We start from the raw sequence: 17,786 nt of genomic DNA, 5'->3' as shown, positions 1-17,786 counted from the left end.
GTGTGTGTGTGCGCCTGTGTGTGTGTGTGTGTGTGTGTGTGCGCCTGTGTGTGTGTGTGTGTGTTTAGCCCCCCCAAAAATGATTAAGACACTTACCATAAATGAAAACGTTTAATAATGTTATGAGATGTCCTTTAATGTCATAGAAATAATCTATTTTCCAAATGTCCCAAATTCTCAAGAAAAATGCCTTTGAAACTCCAAATTTCTATTTAACCATTGTATAAAAATACACTCTCCCCCAAAAGAAGACACTTATTGTCGTTCCCAATGAAAACATATTCAACACCTTTTTTTTTCTCCAGATGAAACCTAAAAAGCACAAAAAGCATAATTGTAATCATCATCCTCCTAACCATCATCATCATCATGATCATGACCATGGTCCTCGAGAAGTCAGGGATAGTAAACATGGAAAACGTGCGAAATGGAGAGAACGATTTACGGACATACTGAATGGTAAGTGATTCAAATTTCATGTTCTAGCATGTCACAGATGCATAAGCTTATATCATGTCATCCTTCTTAGACCCTTTCTTTGGAATTTTGGACGGGGCTTTGGATGATGACGATGACGACGACGATGACCCAAGTGAATGGCTCTTTGACCTACAAGAGCCAGCGGGTGAGAAACACCGACCCGAAATGTTCTTCTTTCAGTCGTTCTTTCTTATGTGTCATGTGGTACATTTTTTTAAACCATATCTCCATGGGCTACTCCTTCCTTTTCCTATTTTTTCCTCAGGTCGATGTAACCCGAACCCTTGCCAAAATAATGGTGTCTGCAAGGAAAAAGGAAAGCACAAATTTAAATGCGACTGCCCAAAACATTTCAAGGGAAGACGCTGCGAGAGAGGTTAGAAAGCATTTGTTGCATACAGCAAATGTGGTTGGCAAGAAATAAGCAATAAAAACATGATCGATGTTCCAGGACCAAAGTTTTGCAAGAGAGGTCTCTGTGGCCGTGGTGAGTGCGTGGTGACTTCCACTCGACCTTTTTATGAGTGCAAATGCAAGCATCCCTTCCAGCCGCCACACTGTAGAACATGTAAGGAACCATTGCTCTATTCACTCACACCAATGGCCGAACTTGTAGAGGATTGTTTAATTCGAATACATAATGTTGACTGCTTTTTCTACAGACACTCTTTGTGAGCCGAATCCATGTAAGAATGGCGGAAGGTGCATCAAGGATGGAGATGACTTTGACTGCGAGTGTCCTTCGGGCTTCAGAGGTCGTTTCTGCCACGTTGGTAAGTGCCATAAAATGCGGTCATCACAAGCTGCTTCCACTAAACAAAATCAGAAAAATCTGAACTTTTTTCACACATTGGCTACACTTGTTCATAAATTGCACATCTGGAGTGCAAATCATAGCCCGACAGTGGTAGTTATGTGACACAGGGCCAGTCAACAATCTCAATGAAAGCTAAACTCCACTGATTCTAATTGTTTCTACAGAGCAGAGACAAGATATGTGCCTGCTAGTGCTGTTGTACGTTCTATTTGTATGTGTAACAGCCATGGGTGTGTTAAAGTAACAGCAGCTTGGAATGGCTGAAATTGCAATGTTAATTTCCGTTCGCCTTCTATGGCATTTCCTTTTGTATGGCAGCGAACTTAAGCTATTGATAATGGCATTGATGCTGTATTGAAAGTATTTACAATTAATCTTTATTGTTTAACTCTGAATGTTATGGTTCAAATAAGTGAAATGGGACTGTTTTGATTCTCAGGCCCAAATGACTGTTATGACGATGATGGTGAGTCATATCGTGGCACCGTGAGCGAGACAGTTAATGGCAACGAATGCCTCTATTGGAACTCTCACTTCATCCTGAAGAATGGAGTCGATCCTTTCAACTCATTTGAGGACAGTGATGGCCTTGGCCCTCACAACTTTTGCAGGTCAACTTTTTCTCAAAGGATGCTGTTGAAAACGTCTACTTACTGGGGAAAAAAAAGCAAGGTGCTAAGTGAGATGTTTTCTATGCCCCAGGAACCCAGACGGCGACTTGACGCCATGGTGTTTCTTCAGAAGAGGGCAAAAGCTGCTGTGGAACTACTGTGATGTAAACGAGTGTTCTGAAGGTACGTAGACTTCAGTTGTTTGCACAAGATTCAGTTTTAAGTGCACATAACACAAAAATAGTTGTTTTAATTGCGGAACTGTGAATTCCTCTGGGTGACACCAGAAGGAATGGACCCTCCACCTTCTCCAGCCGAACCAGATTCCCCAGCCTCCCCAGCTCCCCCAGACTCCCCAGCTCCTCCCCAGCCTCCTGCTCCAAAGCCCCAGCCAACAAGACCTGCCCCAGACCAAAAGCCCAGCCCGCCTCCGCAACCAAGTGACACCTCACCCACTCTCGCATCAACTCCAAAACTGTTCAACACTTGTGGGAAGCCTCAGCCAAAGAAAGTCATAACCCGAATTTTTGGAGGATTGAAGGTATCCCCAGGAGCATTACCTTGGCAGGTGTCGCTGCAAGTGAGACCTAAGAGATCCACCCGGCAGTTCCAGCACATCTGTGGAGGTGTTCTCATTGAAAGCTGCTGGATATTGACAGCTGGACACTGCATGTAAGAGCAATTTTGACAAGCACATATTTTTTTAAAACACTGTAAACATTCCAGATGTCATGTTTATGTGTTTGAACAGTGAGCGAGGAAATGACATGCAGGTGGTTATGGGAAGACTCTCCCTGGACACTGATGAACCCACTGAACAGATCATTAATGTTGAAGAAGCTATTGTGCATGAGAACTACAGGGAGACTCCAGTATCAGTTCACAATGACATCGGTGAGCACTTTGATGCGACCTGCTGTCTCTACCAAATTCCTTTGGTTTGCAGTTAACCCACACCTATTTACGGGTTTGTCTGCGGAACCTATGGTCAGCTATTCACATAAAAACATTATTTCTGTTATGTGTATTTGTGAAATTTCTGTGTATTTTGGAGCTGTGCAACATTAAGATGGTACAATGTACCTCTGAAACTCTGACTGATAGGAAAATAATAAGATAATTGATGTCAAGGGAGTATGTTGACGCAATAAAATACATCTCCATTTTTCAAAATATTTGTATGACGGGGTTAAGTTTAGCCAGGGTTGTTCCTGCATTTTTTCAAAAACAACCCGTGAGCGAGCCGTTTGTTTGACTTATATGTTCAGTTTGACATAACACTAGAGTTTTTTGGGCTCATAGTTTGTATGTTGCATGTAACCTAATAATGTACCACAACTGTATTTGTACAGCATTGCTGCGACTGGAAGGCACTGATGGTGTTTGTGCCAATGAGACCCAGTTTGTGAAGGCAGCCTGTCTGCCTGAAGAGGCACTAGATGATGGGGAGGAATGTACCATTTCTGGATGGGGTGCCACTGAGGAATGTAAGTCCAATTTTCTTCAAGTGAAATAATGAAACATATATTCCACTTACATTCCAATAATTGATGAGGTTAAACATTTGAATTTAAAATGATTGTACACTTTGAAGCTGACCCACTCTCTTGTTCTATTTCTATTTGCAGCCGACTATGGTTCCAACCATTTGCTGGAGGCTAATGTTCTGCTGATCAACCAAGCGAAATGCTCTGACAGCAACATTTATGGCACAGTTTTGGATAACACCATGTTTTGCGCTGGCCATCTAAAAGGAGGGATCGATTCCTGCCAGGTAAGTAAGGAGAAAATGAAAATCTAATACTCATACAGTGATTGACTCATTTAAATTGTTGGGCATGGCTGTGGCTTTACTGTTGAGGACACTTGTTGTTTCAGGGTGATTCTGGAGGGCCGCTGACCTGTGAGCAGAACAATACCCATGTTGTTTATGGTTTGGTGAGCTGGGGAGACCAATGTGGAAAGAAGAATAAGCCTGGGGTGTATGCACGGGTCTCTCACTTCCTGGACTGGATCAAATCAAAGACTCAAGCATCATCTTAATGAGGAGCATCTACTGTATTACTGCATCGAGTAGAACTTAGGGCCTGAACCTCATTCATTATGAGTCAGGTTTGGTGTTTGCAGTTGTCGTAGTTTGGACTGTGAATGTAATTATATATAACCCAGTCATGTACTTATAAGGATGACATCTTGAAGTGTTCTGCACATTTGGCAATGATGTGAAGCTTATAATGATGATGATAATGATGATGATGATGATGACCTACATAATAGCTTGGATTCATTATTGCCCGAGACACAGCTTTACTTGTTTGGTTTAATCGACTAAAAATGACTTATGGAGGTAATTTTACTCAAAAGGTTCAATTTGGCTGTGTTCACACACATATACATAAAAGATATATTTTATTAATCTATATGTGAACAAATGGGCACACAAGACCTCAATTTACAACTCAATAGGATGCCATTTCTCATTTTCTCTATCATCTATAAAGACACATGAAGATGCAGTGTCACACCTATATTGAGGCTTAATTAGGTAGATTTTTCATACAGGTCGCCCGTGCAAGGTACACTGACATGTGACACCGAAGGCACGAATGACCTCGGTGCTGTGCTGTGCTGAGGGTCATGTGGTGAAAAGAACAAGCAATGCATGAGTCATTAACTCTGTGAACTGTGTGACAGTAGTTTGTCCCAGAAATGAATGGATTAAATATTTACAGTGTAAAGTGGTGTCAGTTACTTTCTCTAATCATGTCAAATACCAAAATCAAACACGCAAACTTAATATTCATATTATACGAGACTAAACAATATCTAACGTCCAACATCCTTTTTGTACTGTAGTTTGACAAATGACAAAATCACTCGTCACCTCCATCTGTGCTGACGCTCCAATCCCAGGGATCCTTGATCCAAAACATGGTCAAGGGCTGTCCGTTCAGACCATTTACATCAATGCAGGGGTTAAACATTGGGAAAATTGGCTCTTTGCACTCCACGCAGAAAGAGTGAAGCAGACTCATGGTGTCTGCATTGTAGAACGACAGCTCCCCCTTGGGAAGATTTGCCAGTATGCCCAATTTTCTGACTTTCTTCCCAACTTGCAGTTGCTTCTCCTGGGTGTCATGGCACGCCATGTACTGTCCATCACCGTGGTAGATGCACCAGGAAGTCTTATTCACACCCACCCCAGAAGGCCTCAGACTCAGACCAACATCTCCAGTGACTGGACCAGTAGTCACACCGATCAGCCAATATGGTTTCTCCTGTACGATGACTTCCCAGTAGTGTCGGCCAGTAGTAAAACTCTTCTGAGCCAAGACGCTGTATTGGGAATCATATGGCTGAGTGATTGGAGCTCCACTGTCAGGTTGCACTCCCCAGCACACTTGTCTCCCATCCTGGGATACCTCCAGCTTTGGGTGGGCTGTTTTCAAGTCGAGAGCAGGACAACCTAGATCTGAAATGACAAATTAATATTCAGAACATAATAATTAGGAAAATAAGTTGATTTTAGAATTTTTAATCAAATCTTCATCTTTTCCTTTTGGCTTGTCCTATTTAGGGTCAGCGCAGTGTTCATCCTCTTCTTGAAGACTCTCATGGCTTCCCTCTGGGTCCACATCTATCAACCTTTCCTTAGGTCTTCTTAGCTCTCTCGCCTGGAAACTCCATCTTTGTCTTTCTTCTCACAATACACTCATAATATCTCCTCTAAATGTGTCCAAACCATCAAAGTTTGCCTTCAAAACACCTAACCTTGATTGTCTTTCTGATGAGCTCATTTCTAATCCTAACCAACCTGGTTGCTCCAAAAAAGAACTCCAACATTTTTTATTGCTCCCACAAAACCTCCCGTTGGTTTTTTCAGTGCCATTGAGCTGCACATCATGTCTGGTCTGACCATTGAAATGAAGTGAACACCTACACAGCGAAAAGTGGCATAATTTGGAGTTCAATCAAAAACTGAGAAAACGTATGCCTCAAAATTCAAACAAAATCCATCATGTGTGATGTCATGTGACTGCTGCGGATATGAAAGTATCTGGCTCCTCATTAGAATAAAACATATAGTCAAATTCAAATAAAATGTTTCATAGCAGCCCCATGGAGGAGAGGTAAGAATGTCTGCACGCACAGTTCTGAGATTCGGGGTGCCAATCTCAACTCTGGTCTTGCTGTGTAGTATTTACATCTTCACCCAGTGCTTGTGTCTGAGACCCTAATGACGATGAGCAGTAGAGAAGATGGATGAAAAGCATGGACAGCTTGCCCTCATTAGGGTCTTGTGTCAGCTGGAGCCAAGCCTGGCTGGATTTGGGTTGAGAGGCGGGGGTACACTCTGGACTGGTCACCAGCCAATCACAGGGCACATATAGACAAACAACTATTCACACCCACATTGACCTATGGACAATTTAGTCTTCAGATCACCTAACTTGCATGTTTTCAGAGGAACTTAAGATGCAGAGAGAAAACACACACACAGGACGGTGGAGAAATGCTAACCACTAGTTCATTGTTTTACCAAGAAAATGCCCATTGGACACAACGTTGCAGTACGTACTTGACAAAGCACCTACAGAGCACAAAATACATGAGAACAGATATTTTTAACTCCAACAAGAAAGTACAACTCTCCCAACACCTCCTGTACTCTCTCCATGCTGTGTCTGCCAGGCGTTTTCAAATTGTGAGTAGTTTTACTTTATTCTAGTTGTATTTAATTATTTTATACAGCGGATACATTTATATGGATATCGAAATAATATTGCCTCTGCAGTTCAAAAGATGATTCAAATATATTCATTAACATTATTGACTATGCGTAAAATATTTTGAAACATATAACCTGGAAGTCGATGTGTAGCATGTGTCAGACTTTGGACGTTCCGCTGGAAAAGATCATTTTACTTACAGGACCACATTCGAGGTAAGTGTTGCGACAGAGCCACCGACAGGTCATCCACCAGCTTCTCTACTGTTCTCATCTTGTCAGGTTCACACAGTTCTCTGTCTATTTGCTGAATGGGTGCCAAACTTGGAGGGTCACTTCAATCAAACAGAAACACAATCACACGTCAAAACAAATGTCCATCAATTATGACAATGAAAACATGAATGACAAATATACTAACCACAGATTCTGAGCGGTGATTTGCTGGAAAAAGAAAATAAAACTAGCTCATGTACTTGAAGTGTGACCATGACATTGGAGCAAAAGATGTTTCCACCTACCTGTATGAAGCTCAGGTCATGTGTTTCTTGTAAGAGTAGTTTACTGGAAACTCTGAGTTTGTCTATCTCCTTGATGCGAGCCTCCACGATTCCTCTCTGTGCTTCCAGCCACTCGCTCATGCATTCCTCTTCTGCATCAATGATCTGTGTCATCAGACGCTCGTCGCCATCCAGCACAACTCGGATCCTGTTGTACTTGTCTGAGATTCTCTCTCTGAAATCCGCTGCAGACATCTGAAAATGATTATTTTTTAATTATATGAAATGCTAAAATATCGATTCCAAAAATTATTTTACAATGACTGTACCACTGTTTGCGTATACATGAACTCCAAGTCCTTAATGGCATTCTCTGCTTCACATCTCATCTGCAGCAGTTGTTTCACAGTTCTCTCCAACACACTCTGAAACAGACATACGAGTCATTCTTTTGCATGGAATCCTGGCATAGAAACACGCGAGGCAAACCCATTATTTAATGACCTTTAAGTCTGTGCAGGCTTCATGTAACCGGGCTGCTTTGTGATTCTTGTGTGCACCAACCAGGACACACAAACAGCAAACAGGGACTCTCTCCTCCAAGCAAAAGAACTTCAGCTCATCACGGTGCTCCTTGCATTTTAAAGACAGCAGATCCTGTGTCACCTCCACCACGGTGTGCTCCCTCAGTGCAGATCTTTGCTGGTGCAACAATGCGTGGGCCTGGCACAAAGAGGCGTCACAGGTCAGGCAGGTCCTAATAGCTTCTGATGGCATCTCAATACAGTGGTCGCAGAGTATCACTGATGAAGATTTAGTTTCTGTCTGTAGCGCCGACGTTGATGATTTGATAATCAACTCATTCACTTTGCTTTGTAGGCTTGCATCTATCTCCAGGGTGATGTTGGATGGTAGCAGGATCTGACACTCTGGGCAGAAAAAAGGACCGTCTTCACAGACAGCCTGGATGCAGGTCAGACAAAAGTCATGTCTGCATGGGAGTTTGACAGGATCTGTGAAAAAATCCTGGCAGGCAGGACACTTCAGAGTTTCTTCGACAGTCCCCATAGTTCTACTTGGACCTGCTATGGTGGCTCAGCGAGAATGCCTGGTGCTGCATGTCCTGCTCATGAATGTTTCACAGGCCTCTTTCTGCATGCACAGCCAATCACGTGCATCAGTATCACCTTACAAAAGATGTCCTGATATTTTTCCGTTTCTTGGACTGGCTCACTCCAGGAAAACAAATGGATTTCTGTGGAGCAAAGCTTTAACATTGAACCAGCAAAACTTAAGTAATTTATAGATAGATAGATAGATAGATAGATAGATAGATAGATACATAGATAGATAGATAGAGACAGCCAGAAATATCTGTGTGTGTGTGTGTGTGTGTGTGTGTGTGTGTGTGTGTGTGTGTGTGTGTGTGTGTGTGTGTACATGCAGAAACATAATGTTCTAATGTATTACTGTATGTACAACTCATCCATCAATTTTCAGCAATCAAGTTACAGTACGTTTAATATATATTAAGCTTTCAACGTTGAAAAGTACACGTACACGTGCACACAATGCATTTACATGAATACCTCGGTGGTAATACCTAATAATTTGTGTTTTTGGCACACTTTATGTGATAAAATGCAGTTGCCGTTGTGTTTAGCTGTTAGATTCCCGTAGTTGCGTCATTGTCCGTCAACTATTTTGCGTACGCCCAATGACTCCCAAGTGTGCGGTGCTGCGTAACCAAAAAAAATCATACGCAAAGGTCATATGTGAATTGCAGTCTCGTCGCTCTAACCGTAAACGTAGGCTGTGGATGTGGCAGCAAAGTGCCGACAGCTGATTACGTGTCTTTGCTCCAGAAGTTTTACCAAGTGTATTTAGGCTAGGTTTCCTGATTTTGATCTCTGTGAGGTAAGGAATGACTCATTTAATTTTTTTTCTTTATCTTCTTGCACTCTGCTTGTATCGGCAAAATAACTTGTTAAGCTAATGCTAAGCTAGCTAACATATGCAAACCTTTGCATTTTTAGAATAATGTGCAAGCTGCTTCTGTTATTGTACCAAGAGATGTATTCTTTTGAGCAGCAACCACTGTCTGGATATTTTGAATCAATATATTTCGTTTAGTTTTGCAGCCCATCAACATCCTGATCAGTAGTTTACTGTCAAGTTCTTTTTGTCAAGTTCAAGCAGCATCACTGTTATTCAGATAAAAAAACATCCATCCATCCACCCACCCACCTATACCGCGTTTCCTTATTAGGGTCGCGTGTTAGCCGATGCCTGTCCCAGACTTTCCCAAAAAGTATTTAACCCAGTAAACCATGTGTCCTGTATTAAATGGGCATTTCTCTGTGTTTGTCACACTTGATTTTAGGTTTCGGTGCCATGTTTGCCAGACTGCACTTGTGCTCTCACTTGCCACCCAGAATTCGGCAAGTGAAAGTCAATCCTGCCTCTATCAGAACATTTTCTCAAGCCAAGTGTAAGTAACAAAGATCTCATCCTGTAGCTGAGATCAGACTTTGCTGCATTCTCATTGACCGCAACCATAGGCCCTGCACACATGCACAATATTACTGTTTTTTCACTTGCTAGCGAGTAATATACCCAAAATGTCATGTTTGTGTTCATCTAATTTCATTTTTGATACATGCTGATATTTTTTTCTGATGTGCACTAGACAGAGAGAGAGAGAGAGAGAGAGAGAGAGAGAGAGAGAGGGAGAGAGAGAGAGAGAGAGAGAGAGAGAGTGCTAGCGCGAGCACAGAGATGAAACGGAATTCACATTTGATATCATGATTATCATGACCAAAGTTATTCTCATTATCACTGTGCTGTTTTACGAGAAGAAATGTAAATTTAAAAAAATGAGAGGGACATGCTCAAATATTGCACCTTGTTTTATTTTGAATATAAACATTTTAAAATCGGAAACCCTATGTACTTTTTGACAATCAAAATTGGAAACCTGTAAGAATTCTCACACCTGTAAAACCCCATGAAATGTAGTTACAGTGATTAAAAGCATATATAGTGTTTTCAGTTATATTTCTGGCAATGAATGAACACATTGGTGCAGAAAAGCAATTAAATTGAATCATAAATGTTTATTCTCCATCATATGGATCTGATTTGAGCTGCCAGTATTCAAAAGTATTTCACTCATTAAGTGAATCTGGCTTTATTCAATCTTTTACTCACTCACAGTTTAGCAATAAACCGTTAATTCTTTCATCCCTACAATGCACTTACAGTCTCGCACCCTCGCTCCCATGGCAAGTCTTTTGCCCATCGGAGTGAGTTGAAGCAAGCCAAACGCATTGTGGTCAAACTAGGCAGTGCTGTGGTGACACGAGGAGATGAGTGTGGCCTGGCATTGGGGCGACTGGCCTCCATTGTTGAGCAGGTAATGCACCATTTAACTTGTTGATCCCTATCCTTGTGTTCCTAAGGAGTCAATTTCATTCAAGATTCATTATAATTCTTGTATCCTGTCAGGTGGCCATGCTGCAGAATCAAGGGAGGGAGATGATGATTGTCACCAGTGGTGCTGTGGCATTTGGGAAGCAGAGATTAAGACATGAAATCCTGCTCTCTCAAAGCGTCAGACAAGCTTTACATTCAGGCCAGAACCAGCTGAAGGAAATGGTGATCGACAACTTTATTAGATATGCGTCTGCTGAATAGAAGATGAATACATGTTTACATGAGTGACTAATTTTTATTTTTTTTTTTGCAGGCAATTCCAGTTTTGGAGGCAAGAGCTTGTGCAGCTGCTGGACAGAGCGGTCTGATGGCGTTGTATGAAGCCATGTTTACTCAGTATAGCATCTGCACTGCACAAGTATGCACCTTAGATTTTTTTGAAGTTATTACTGAAAGCAGTTTGAAAGTGACTGTCACTAAAGGCTTTGTAACGTGTGTTCACTTCTGCAGATTTTAGTTACAAACTTGGATTTTCATGACGAACAGAAGCGGCGCAACCTTAACAGCACTCTTCTTGAACTTCTGCGGATGAACATTGTCCCCATCATTAACACCAATGATGCTGTCGTGCCCCCTCCGGTTCCCAGCAGTGACCTACAGGGAGTAAATGTAGGTACTGTGTGAAGGACGTGCTGGGAATGCTCAGTGTGGTTCAGGTTGCGTGTGGGGATGTCCTAAACTCAAGACATGCATCAAATGAAATTTTACCTTACACTATGTTTCTACCCATTGCAACATTCACTTCCAAGGCGTATGCATTTTCATTTTTTCCCTCAGGGATTGTAATTGTGTCTTTTTCCTCTTCAAACTACATGGTAAACATTCCCGCTTATGTTAGCTCAAAAGGGGTGAACTTCTAACTACTTAATGATACTTGCTGGCTTTTTGCTGTATAGTACCATCTAATTATTTTTTTTCAAACTACATTTGCAACTCATAGTCTGATTTTTTTTTTTTTTTTCTGATGGCCTGACCAAACTGATTTTCTACGTTTCAGGTGATTAGCATCAAAGATAATGACAGCTTAGCTGCCCGTCTGGCTGTTGAAATGAAAGTGGACCTCCTGATTGCCCTCTCGGATGTTCAAGGTGCAGAATTGCCAGATTATCGTTATGAATTTACAGTTCAATACTTCATAAGAAATGTCTCAAAACTTTGACAATCATGTTATTATTTGGTAAAATTATGAGGGATGTACCGATCACGCTTTTTTAATTACCGTTACCATTGTCCAAATTCGAGTCTTCCGTTTTAAGTTTGCTGATACCAAGTCTCGGTCCGATACTTGCACTGCATTAAGAAAAAAAGAACATACATCAGATTTTTCTCCAATTAATACAGAAATATACAGACGGATATGTATATACAAGAATTTGTATGTTATACGTTGTTATATATACATTTATATTACAGTATATGGACCATTCCGCCAAATCAGTGCCAATAGCCTTTTGGAACACTCTCAAAATAAACTCAATGTTCCAAATGGTTTCCTTTTTAAGTGCTAAATTTCATGATTCACGTATTGAACAACTCAAAATGTGTACTGTATTGGTCCATCTCAGACTTGTTTTTTATCATGTCATTGTTTTTGTACTGAAACTCCCAGGGTTTTTAGCATGAAAATGATCAATTATCTTTTACGCTAATCAAATATTAGCTTTAAACCCAATACATATCAATGTGGAGGACGCTTTATAAAAATGTATTTTCATATAATGGCCTGGTATTGCAAATGGCACCAATATGGTGGAATTGCCCATACAGTACAAGCTTTAACATAGAATGAGGACATGCTCTCTTAGTGTACGTTTGATTTATGCAATGCTAAACAATACATTTACACCATTATTTAGAGGCTTGTGCAGGCTAAAATAAAGAGTCCACGCAGCCATGTAGTTTTTTGGTACTTGCGTGACTTCTCTCATCTCGAAATGACACTATTGATTTATGACCTCATTAAATGTAACCATGGGGGATCGAGCTTTCTCGTCAGTAAATAATATATCCTCATTAAACTTCTATTTGAGGTGAACTCGTTTGGATGTGTCACACCCGTCCCAAACCTGTCTGTCGCTCTCTCAACTCTTTGATGATGCCGTTTAGCGAGGAGGCTTCTTTATAGCAGGCTAGGCAGACGTGTTTTAGAGTATCTTGCGGCTTGCCTGTCGTTCCAAACAATCGATGACGTCAAACCCGCCGCTCTGCTCCTACAAGGGAGCAGAGTGCAGTGGAGTAGGTGTCAGTGAGTGAGTACCTCTACTAAAATGAATAAATAACAGAAACATAACATTGTATTGTATACAACGACACTATTATGTTGCATTTGCTAAGATATTTGCACATTTGGATTATTTTGTAGCTTTCTGATTTTTAAAAATGATATATCTTTTTTTCACCCGATACTGGATCATTTGAAAATAGCGTGATTGGCCGAATTTCAGATGACGTGATCGGATCGGGACATCCCTAAAAAATTACGTATACACGTCATGGGTTTCATCTGGGTGCTAAGGCCTATTCCTACATTCCAAAGACAGGTATGGTAGCTTTATTGAAGAAACTAAATTGATGTGAATGTAAGTGTAACTAGTTGTTTATCTACTGTATATATATGCCCTGCTTTTAACTGCCAATCACTTCAGGTTGTGCCTCATCTACCACCCAAAGTCAGCTGGTATTTCTCCAGCTCACCCGCGACCTTTTCTTCTACAGGCCTGTATGACAGTCCACCAGGGACAGATGATGCTAAACTCATTGATATCTTCTATCCTGGAGACCAACAATCAGTCACTTATGGAACCAAGTCTAGAGTTGGCATTGGTGGCATGGAAGCCAAGGTTGATGCAACATACACAATGCTTCATCACAAATTGTAGGTGGAATTAATTAAATAAAGGAGGACTCTTGATTAAATTACACCATTTTTTCTTATACAGGTCAAAGCAGCCCTGTGGGCACTACAAGGTGGGTCGTCTGTGGTCATTGCCAACGGCACGGACCCCAAAGTCACAGGCCATGTCATCACTGACATTGTGGAAGGGAAGAAAGTCGGTACCTTCTTCTCTGAAGTAAAACCAGCAGGTGCATTGAACTCAATACAATTGTAAATGGTTCATGATTATGCATTTTGATCACGAGTGCTGTAAATATTTGTGGTTTATACACTTGTCACCATCAGGTCCCACTGTGGAGCAACAGACCGAGATGGCTCGTCATGCTGGAAGAAGTCTGGCTTCACTGCTGCCGGAGCAGGTGAATTTCTCCTTTCCTCATTCATTTCACTGTTAAAAATCCCATCTCACTATTAAGAATGTGGCATGGCAGTAGTGCATCTCTAAGAGATGCTTGTCAACCTGATAACTGTTGGGATGCCTTTGAAAAAAGCAACGAACCCCAAAACTTGTGCTATTACAGTGGAACCTCAGTTCACAAACTTAATTCATTGTATTGTTTGGGAATAGAATCAGTTTTTCCCATTAAAATGAATGGACCTGATGCGTTCCATTCCCAGCATTAACTCTTGCCAAATGAGTCAGAACATTGTGAACTAATTAAAAATGACAAGCTAAATCAGCTAATAAAAGCAAAAAATAAACTTAATATGTTTATGTTTCTATATTGGAGAATTTTTGGGTGCCCAAAAAATGTGATTTATAGGTTAGCACAAGACAACTCATTTGTCGTAAATCAATCTTGTAGCCCACAACCTCAAACACTTCTCTTAAATACGTCCATGGATGGGGAATAGCTTGCTGTTCCAAATCTGCTACACTGTTGTAGTGACTGTTCCCTGGTTCGCATTCTGCCCTATAAGTGCCCACATCTCAATCATTGAATCGGTACTTGAAAAAGTAATGAGTCACTTTGGACAAAGTCACAAAATGAAATATGTTACTCAAGTAAATACGTGAATAATCTAAGTGTACAACTACTTCAGTTTCAACCACTGTGAACCAGAGCAATATTTGAAAGTTTTGTTCCTAAACTGATCTTCATGAACAGAGGTGTTTTGTGAAGCAAATAGGGGGCTGCATTTCTCAATAGAACTCGATTTGATCTCGATACATGAGGTGAGATCCGATTCGATTTTAAAGTGGAAGGATTTATCTCTGGTCGACACGGTGCGATTAAGATTACATTTGATAAGAATCAACTTGTCAATATTGCAAATGTGACATTTCTTTCAGATATATACTGCAGCTCTCCAATAAAAGACAATTCGCTATGTATCTTAATATATTTTAAAGTGGAATGATTCCTTTCAATTTGATGCACTCGCATCTTTTAAAATCTAAACATATTTTTCGTTCCAATCAATCATGGTTTCACTGCATATACACATTGTGCACATTTTATGCATTTCTAGAGAGGAGAAATCATCTGCAGTCTTGCTGAGTTGCTTACAGAGAAGAAGGATGAGATTCTCAGTGCTAACAAGAGAGACATGGAGATGGCAACATCGTCAGGTAAAGATGACAAACAGGTCACATAGATGACTAAAGTCCACCTACGCGTGTGATCCACAGGCTTAAAGATGTGTCAGTTAGTGAAACTCATTCAAACTCAGCAGCTTCGGTTGTGGTATCAGTATGTGTGTAATTAGATTGCACATAATTAAAAATAAATAACAAATCTCCATGTGAATCGACTAAATCTGGCATTTTAAAATAGTTCTCCTCACGTATTCACCGGAATTCTTCACAGGCCGTTTCTCCCAGGCTCTGATCGACCGCTTGAGTCTGTCAACAGCTAAACTTAATAGCCTTGCCATCGGCCTGCGTCAACTGGCTGTCTCCTCAAGGGATAGTGTGGGGCGGGTGCTGCGGAGGACCAGGATCGCAAACAACTTGGAGTTGGAGCAGATCACTGTCCCCATTGGTGTCCTGCTGGTTATCTTTGAGTCACGTCCTGACTGTCTCCCACAAGTAATTAGCACTTGAGTCTTTTCGTGCTCATGATTCTGAATCTCGATTGAAACTATCTGTCATGTGTGTTTCAGGTTTCAGCTTTGGCTATTGCAAGTGGAAATGCTTTGCTGCTGAAGGGAGGCAAGGAAGCTTCCAACACCAACAGAATTTTGCATCAGCTCACGCAAGAAGCACTTTCCATTCATGGAGTGGCAGATGCTATTCAACTGGTGAGATTGAACGGGTTAAATTATATACACGCGGCCACATGGGATGAAGATCTTCTTGTTTTCATTGATTGTACCTTGCAGGTTAGCACACGAGAAGAAGTTGAAGATTTATGCAGACTGAATAAGATCATTGACCTGATCATTCCGAGAGGTTCGTCCCAATTGGTACGAGACATCCAGAGAGCAGCAAAGGGTATTCCTGTACTTGGCCACAGCGAGGGTGTCTGTCATGTCTACATTGACAGTGAAGCAAGCATTGATAAAGCTGTTGACATTGGTATGTACTCCCTTTGTGTGTTTATTTCGTCACTATTTTAGCTACAGTTGGCTTTTAAGACTTGTGTGTGTCATATTGTATCGCACCGTGTTCTGGTATCTGACAGTGCCCCTAAAAGTCAGTTTTTCCATCGCTTTCTGTTGGTCAAAAATAATTTGTGGCATGGTTTAAGAGTGACATCAATGTGGTTTACTGTTTGCATACTATAGCCTTTAAAAGGTAAAGGCCTGCACAAAAAATCATTTCCAAGTACCTGCCTACTTTATGGTTGTCGCACATCCACTCAACTCAGGAAAAATGCTCGGCAGCGACTGGGCACCTGCGCCTTGTGCGAAGCTAAGACTTCGGATCAGCTGCCAACCTCAGCGGCATGCGACCTTTAAGTGTTTGACAACAAACTTATATTTGTACATGTATGCATTTGATTCCAGTCCGAGACTCTAAATGTGACTACCCTGCGGCCTGCAACGCCATGGAAACCCTCCTCATCCATAGAGACTTGTTGCGAACTCCAATATTTGACCAGATCATCGATATGCTGAGGACAGAACATGTACGATAAATGTTCATTCACTTTCCCATATCTATGTAATAACAAAGGATTACACTAATTTCCCAATTTCATTTCTTCAGGTAAAGATACACGCTGGTCCGCGGTTTGCATCGTATTTAACGTTCAGCCCATCTGAGGTGAAGTCCCTGCGGACGGAGTACGGCGATCTAGAGTGCTGTATCGAAGTGGTGGACAGTATGCAGGATGCTGTGGACCATATTCATAAATACGGCAGCTCCCACACTGATGTCATTGTGACAGAAAATGAAGAGACAGCTGAACAGTTCCTACAACAAGTGGATAGTGCTTGCGTATTTTTCAACTCAAGCTCTCGCTTTGCTGATGGCTACCGCTTTGGTCTAGGTATTGATTTAACATTATAATTACAGATTTTTTTTAAAGAGTGAAAGTCAATTGATTATTTACATTTTCAGGTGCTGAGGTGGGGATTAGCACAGCACGCATCCATGCCAGAGGTCCAGTGGGTTTAGAGGGGCTACTGACCACCAAATGGGTCCTTCGAGGAGAAGGGCATTCTGTGGCCGACTTCTCTGAGCAAGGAAGTATGAAATACCTTCATGAAAACCTCCCCGTCCCCCAGGGGAGCTTCAACTAGGCTCCTGCCCAAACTCATATCAATGACTCAAGATTGCAAATGTCAGCCGCATCCTAAGGTTCGTGTCTGAAAGTAGCACTTAGCTGCTATCGCTTCATTTATTGTAAAAAAAAAAAAAAATCAAGTGTTAACAGACCAAAGGCTACTTACCGGTATATAAAACGATGGTTTTTGAAAACATGCACATATTCTGTTTGTATTTCAAATAAATTATAACCAAACATGCAGTATACGCCCGGCAATTTATATTTTTTCACAGTGATGAAAAGGTAATCACTGACACAGTGGGGATTTTTAACTTATTTTTCTACAAACTCTATCATTGCTTTTTGGAATTTCACTGTAAGGGATTTTGCAATTCTGCTTTGCAGATTTGTTTAGCGGCCTATCTTCCCGTTAGCGATTATTTGAATAAATACCCACAATGGTAATGTGATCGATTTATCCTTGTGTTGTTTTATGCCTGTAGGTGATTGTATTTCCTCTTTGCCATTTCATTACGCACACACAAATCAGACTATTATCATTCCTAATTGCTAAACAGATGAGCTTTATCCCTTTATCTTAT

At 41.1% G+C, this 17,786-nt stretch overlaps 3 protein-coding genes across 5 annotated transcripts in view; 2 read left to right on the top strand and 1 right to left on the bottom strand.

Annotated features, from left to right (window-relative positions):
- Nucleotides 1-4,646, top strand: part of LOC109523115 (hyaluronan-binding protein 2-like) — a 5,208-nt gene extending 562 nt beyond the window's left edge. The window contains exons 2-13 of one of the 2 annotated variants that reach the window (XM_019882030.1): nucleotides 306-459; nucleotides 530-625; nucleotides 746-856; nucleotides 932-1,048; nucleotides 1,143-1,253; nucleotides 1,737-1,908; nucleotides 2,000-2,091; nucleotides 2,199-2,580; nucleotides 2,660-2,802; nucleotides 3,261-3,395; nucleotides 3,537-3,682; nucleotides 3,787-4,646. In XM_019882030.1, coding sequence (XP_019737589.1) covers nucleotides 306-459; nucleotides 530-625; nucleotides 746-856; nucleotides 932-1,048; nucleotides 1,143-1,253; nucleotides 1,737-1,908; nucleotides 2,000-2,091; nucleotides 2,199-2,580; nucleotides 2,660-2,802; nucleotides 3,261-3,395; nucleotides 3,537-3,682; nucleotides 3,787-3,951 — 1,824 coding nt within the window. In that variant the 3' untranslated portion in view covers nucleotides 3,952-4,646. Of the gene's footprint in view, nucleotides 1-305; nucleotides 460-529; nucleotides 626-745; nucleotides 857-931; nucleotides 1,049-1,142; nucleotides 1,254-1,736; nucleotides 1,909-1,999; nucleotides 2,092-2,195; nucleotides 2,581-2,659; nucleotides 2,803-3,260; nucleotides 3,396-3,536; nucleotides 3,683-3,786 lie in introns of both variants that reach the window. The other variant, XM_019882029.1, reaches the window with a different exon arrangement.
- Nucleotides 4,021-8,217, bottom strand: LOC109523118 (tripartite motif-containing protein 14). Its single transcript, XM_019882036.1, has 6 exons — nucleotides 7,642-8,217; nucleotides 7,467-7,562; nucleotides 7,159-7,392; nucleotides 7,059-7,081; nucleotides 6,839-6,972; nucleotides 4,021-5,380 (listed from the first exon to the last, which is right to left on the bottom strand). Exons 1-6 carry the CDS (start codon nucleotides 8,203-8,205, stop codon nucleotides 4,782-4,784), a joined length of 1,650 nt encoding a protein of 549 aa, XP_019737595.1. The 5' UTR covers nucleotides 8,206-8,217; the 3' UTR covers nucleotides 4,021-4,781.
- A 690-nt stretch (nucleotides 8,218-8,907) lies between these two features.
- LOC109523114 (delta-1-pyrroline-5-carboxylate synthase) lies at nucleotides 8,908-17,660 on the top strand. Of its 2 annotated transcripts, XM_019882027.1 has the most exons (18): nucleotides 8,908-9,054; nucleotides 9,279-9,297; nucleotides 9,521-9,628; nucleotides 10,401-10,552; nucleotides 10,645-10,794; nucleotides 10,886-10,990; nucleotides 11,083-11,241; nucleotides 11,630-11,720; nucleotides 13,348-13,472; nucleotides 13,572-13,716; nucleotides 13,814-13,887; nucleotides 15,002-15,101; nucleotides 15,340-15,560; nucleotides 15,635-15,772; nucleotides 15,854-16,049; nucleotides 16,481-16,602; nucleotides 16,683-16,965; nucleotides 17,037-17,660. In XM_019882027.1, the coding sequence occupies exons 3-18, from the start codon at nucleotides 9,532-9,534 to the stop codon at nucleotides 17,216-17,218; spliced, it is 2,340 nt and encodes a 779-aa protein (XP_019737586.1). In that variant the 5' UTR covers nucleotides 8,908-9,054; nucleotides 9,279-9,297; nucleotides 9,521-9,531; the 3' UTR covers nucleotides 17,219-17,660. The 2 variants fall into 2 exon arrangements, with proteins under 2 accessions (XP_019737586.1, XP_019737587.1); XM_019882028.1 differs by lacking the exon at nucleotides 9,279-9,297.
- Nucleotides 17,661-17,786: the final 126 nt, after the last annotated feature.

Source organism: Hippocampus comes, unplaced genomic scaffold (assembly GCF_001891065.2).
Source record: "Hippocampus comes isolate QL1 unplaced genomic scaffold, H_comes_QL1_v1.1 scaffold36, whole genome shotgun sequence".
In the NCBI taxonomy this organism is placed as follows: domain Eukaryota; kingdom Metazoa; phylum Chordata; class Actinopteri; order Syngnathiformes; family Syngnathidae; genus Hippocampus; species Hippocampus comes.
This window is presented reverse-complemented; position numbering and strand designations above follow the sequence as displayed.

Coding starts and splice junctions, on each gene's coding strand:
- LOC109523118 (XM_019882036.1), bottom strand. CDS start 8,205: ATGGGGACTGTCGAAGAAACTCTGAAGTGTCCTGCCTGCCAGGATTTT. Junction 7,563..7,641: donor AAGCCTGCACAGACTTAAAG/GTCATTAAATAA, acceptor TGTCTGTTTCAG/AGTGTGTTGGAGAGAACTGT. Junction 6,973..7,058: donor ATCACCGCTCAGAATCTGTG/GTTAGTATATTT, acceptor GTTTGATTGAAG/TGACCCTCCAAGTTTGGCAC.
- LOC109523114 (XM_019882028.1), top strand. CDS start 9,532: ATGTTTGCCAGACTGCACTTGTGCTCTCACTTGCCACCCAGAATTCGG. Junction 13,473..13,571: donor TTGGTGGCATGGAAGCCAAG/GTTGATGCAACA, acceptor TTTCTTATACAG/GTCAAAGCAGCCCTGTGGGC. Junction 13,717..13,813: donor CTCTGAAGTAAAACCAGCAG/GTGCATTGAACT, acceptor TGTCACCATCAG/GTCCCACTGTGGAGCAACAG.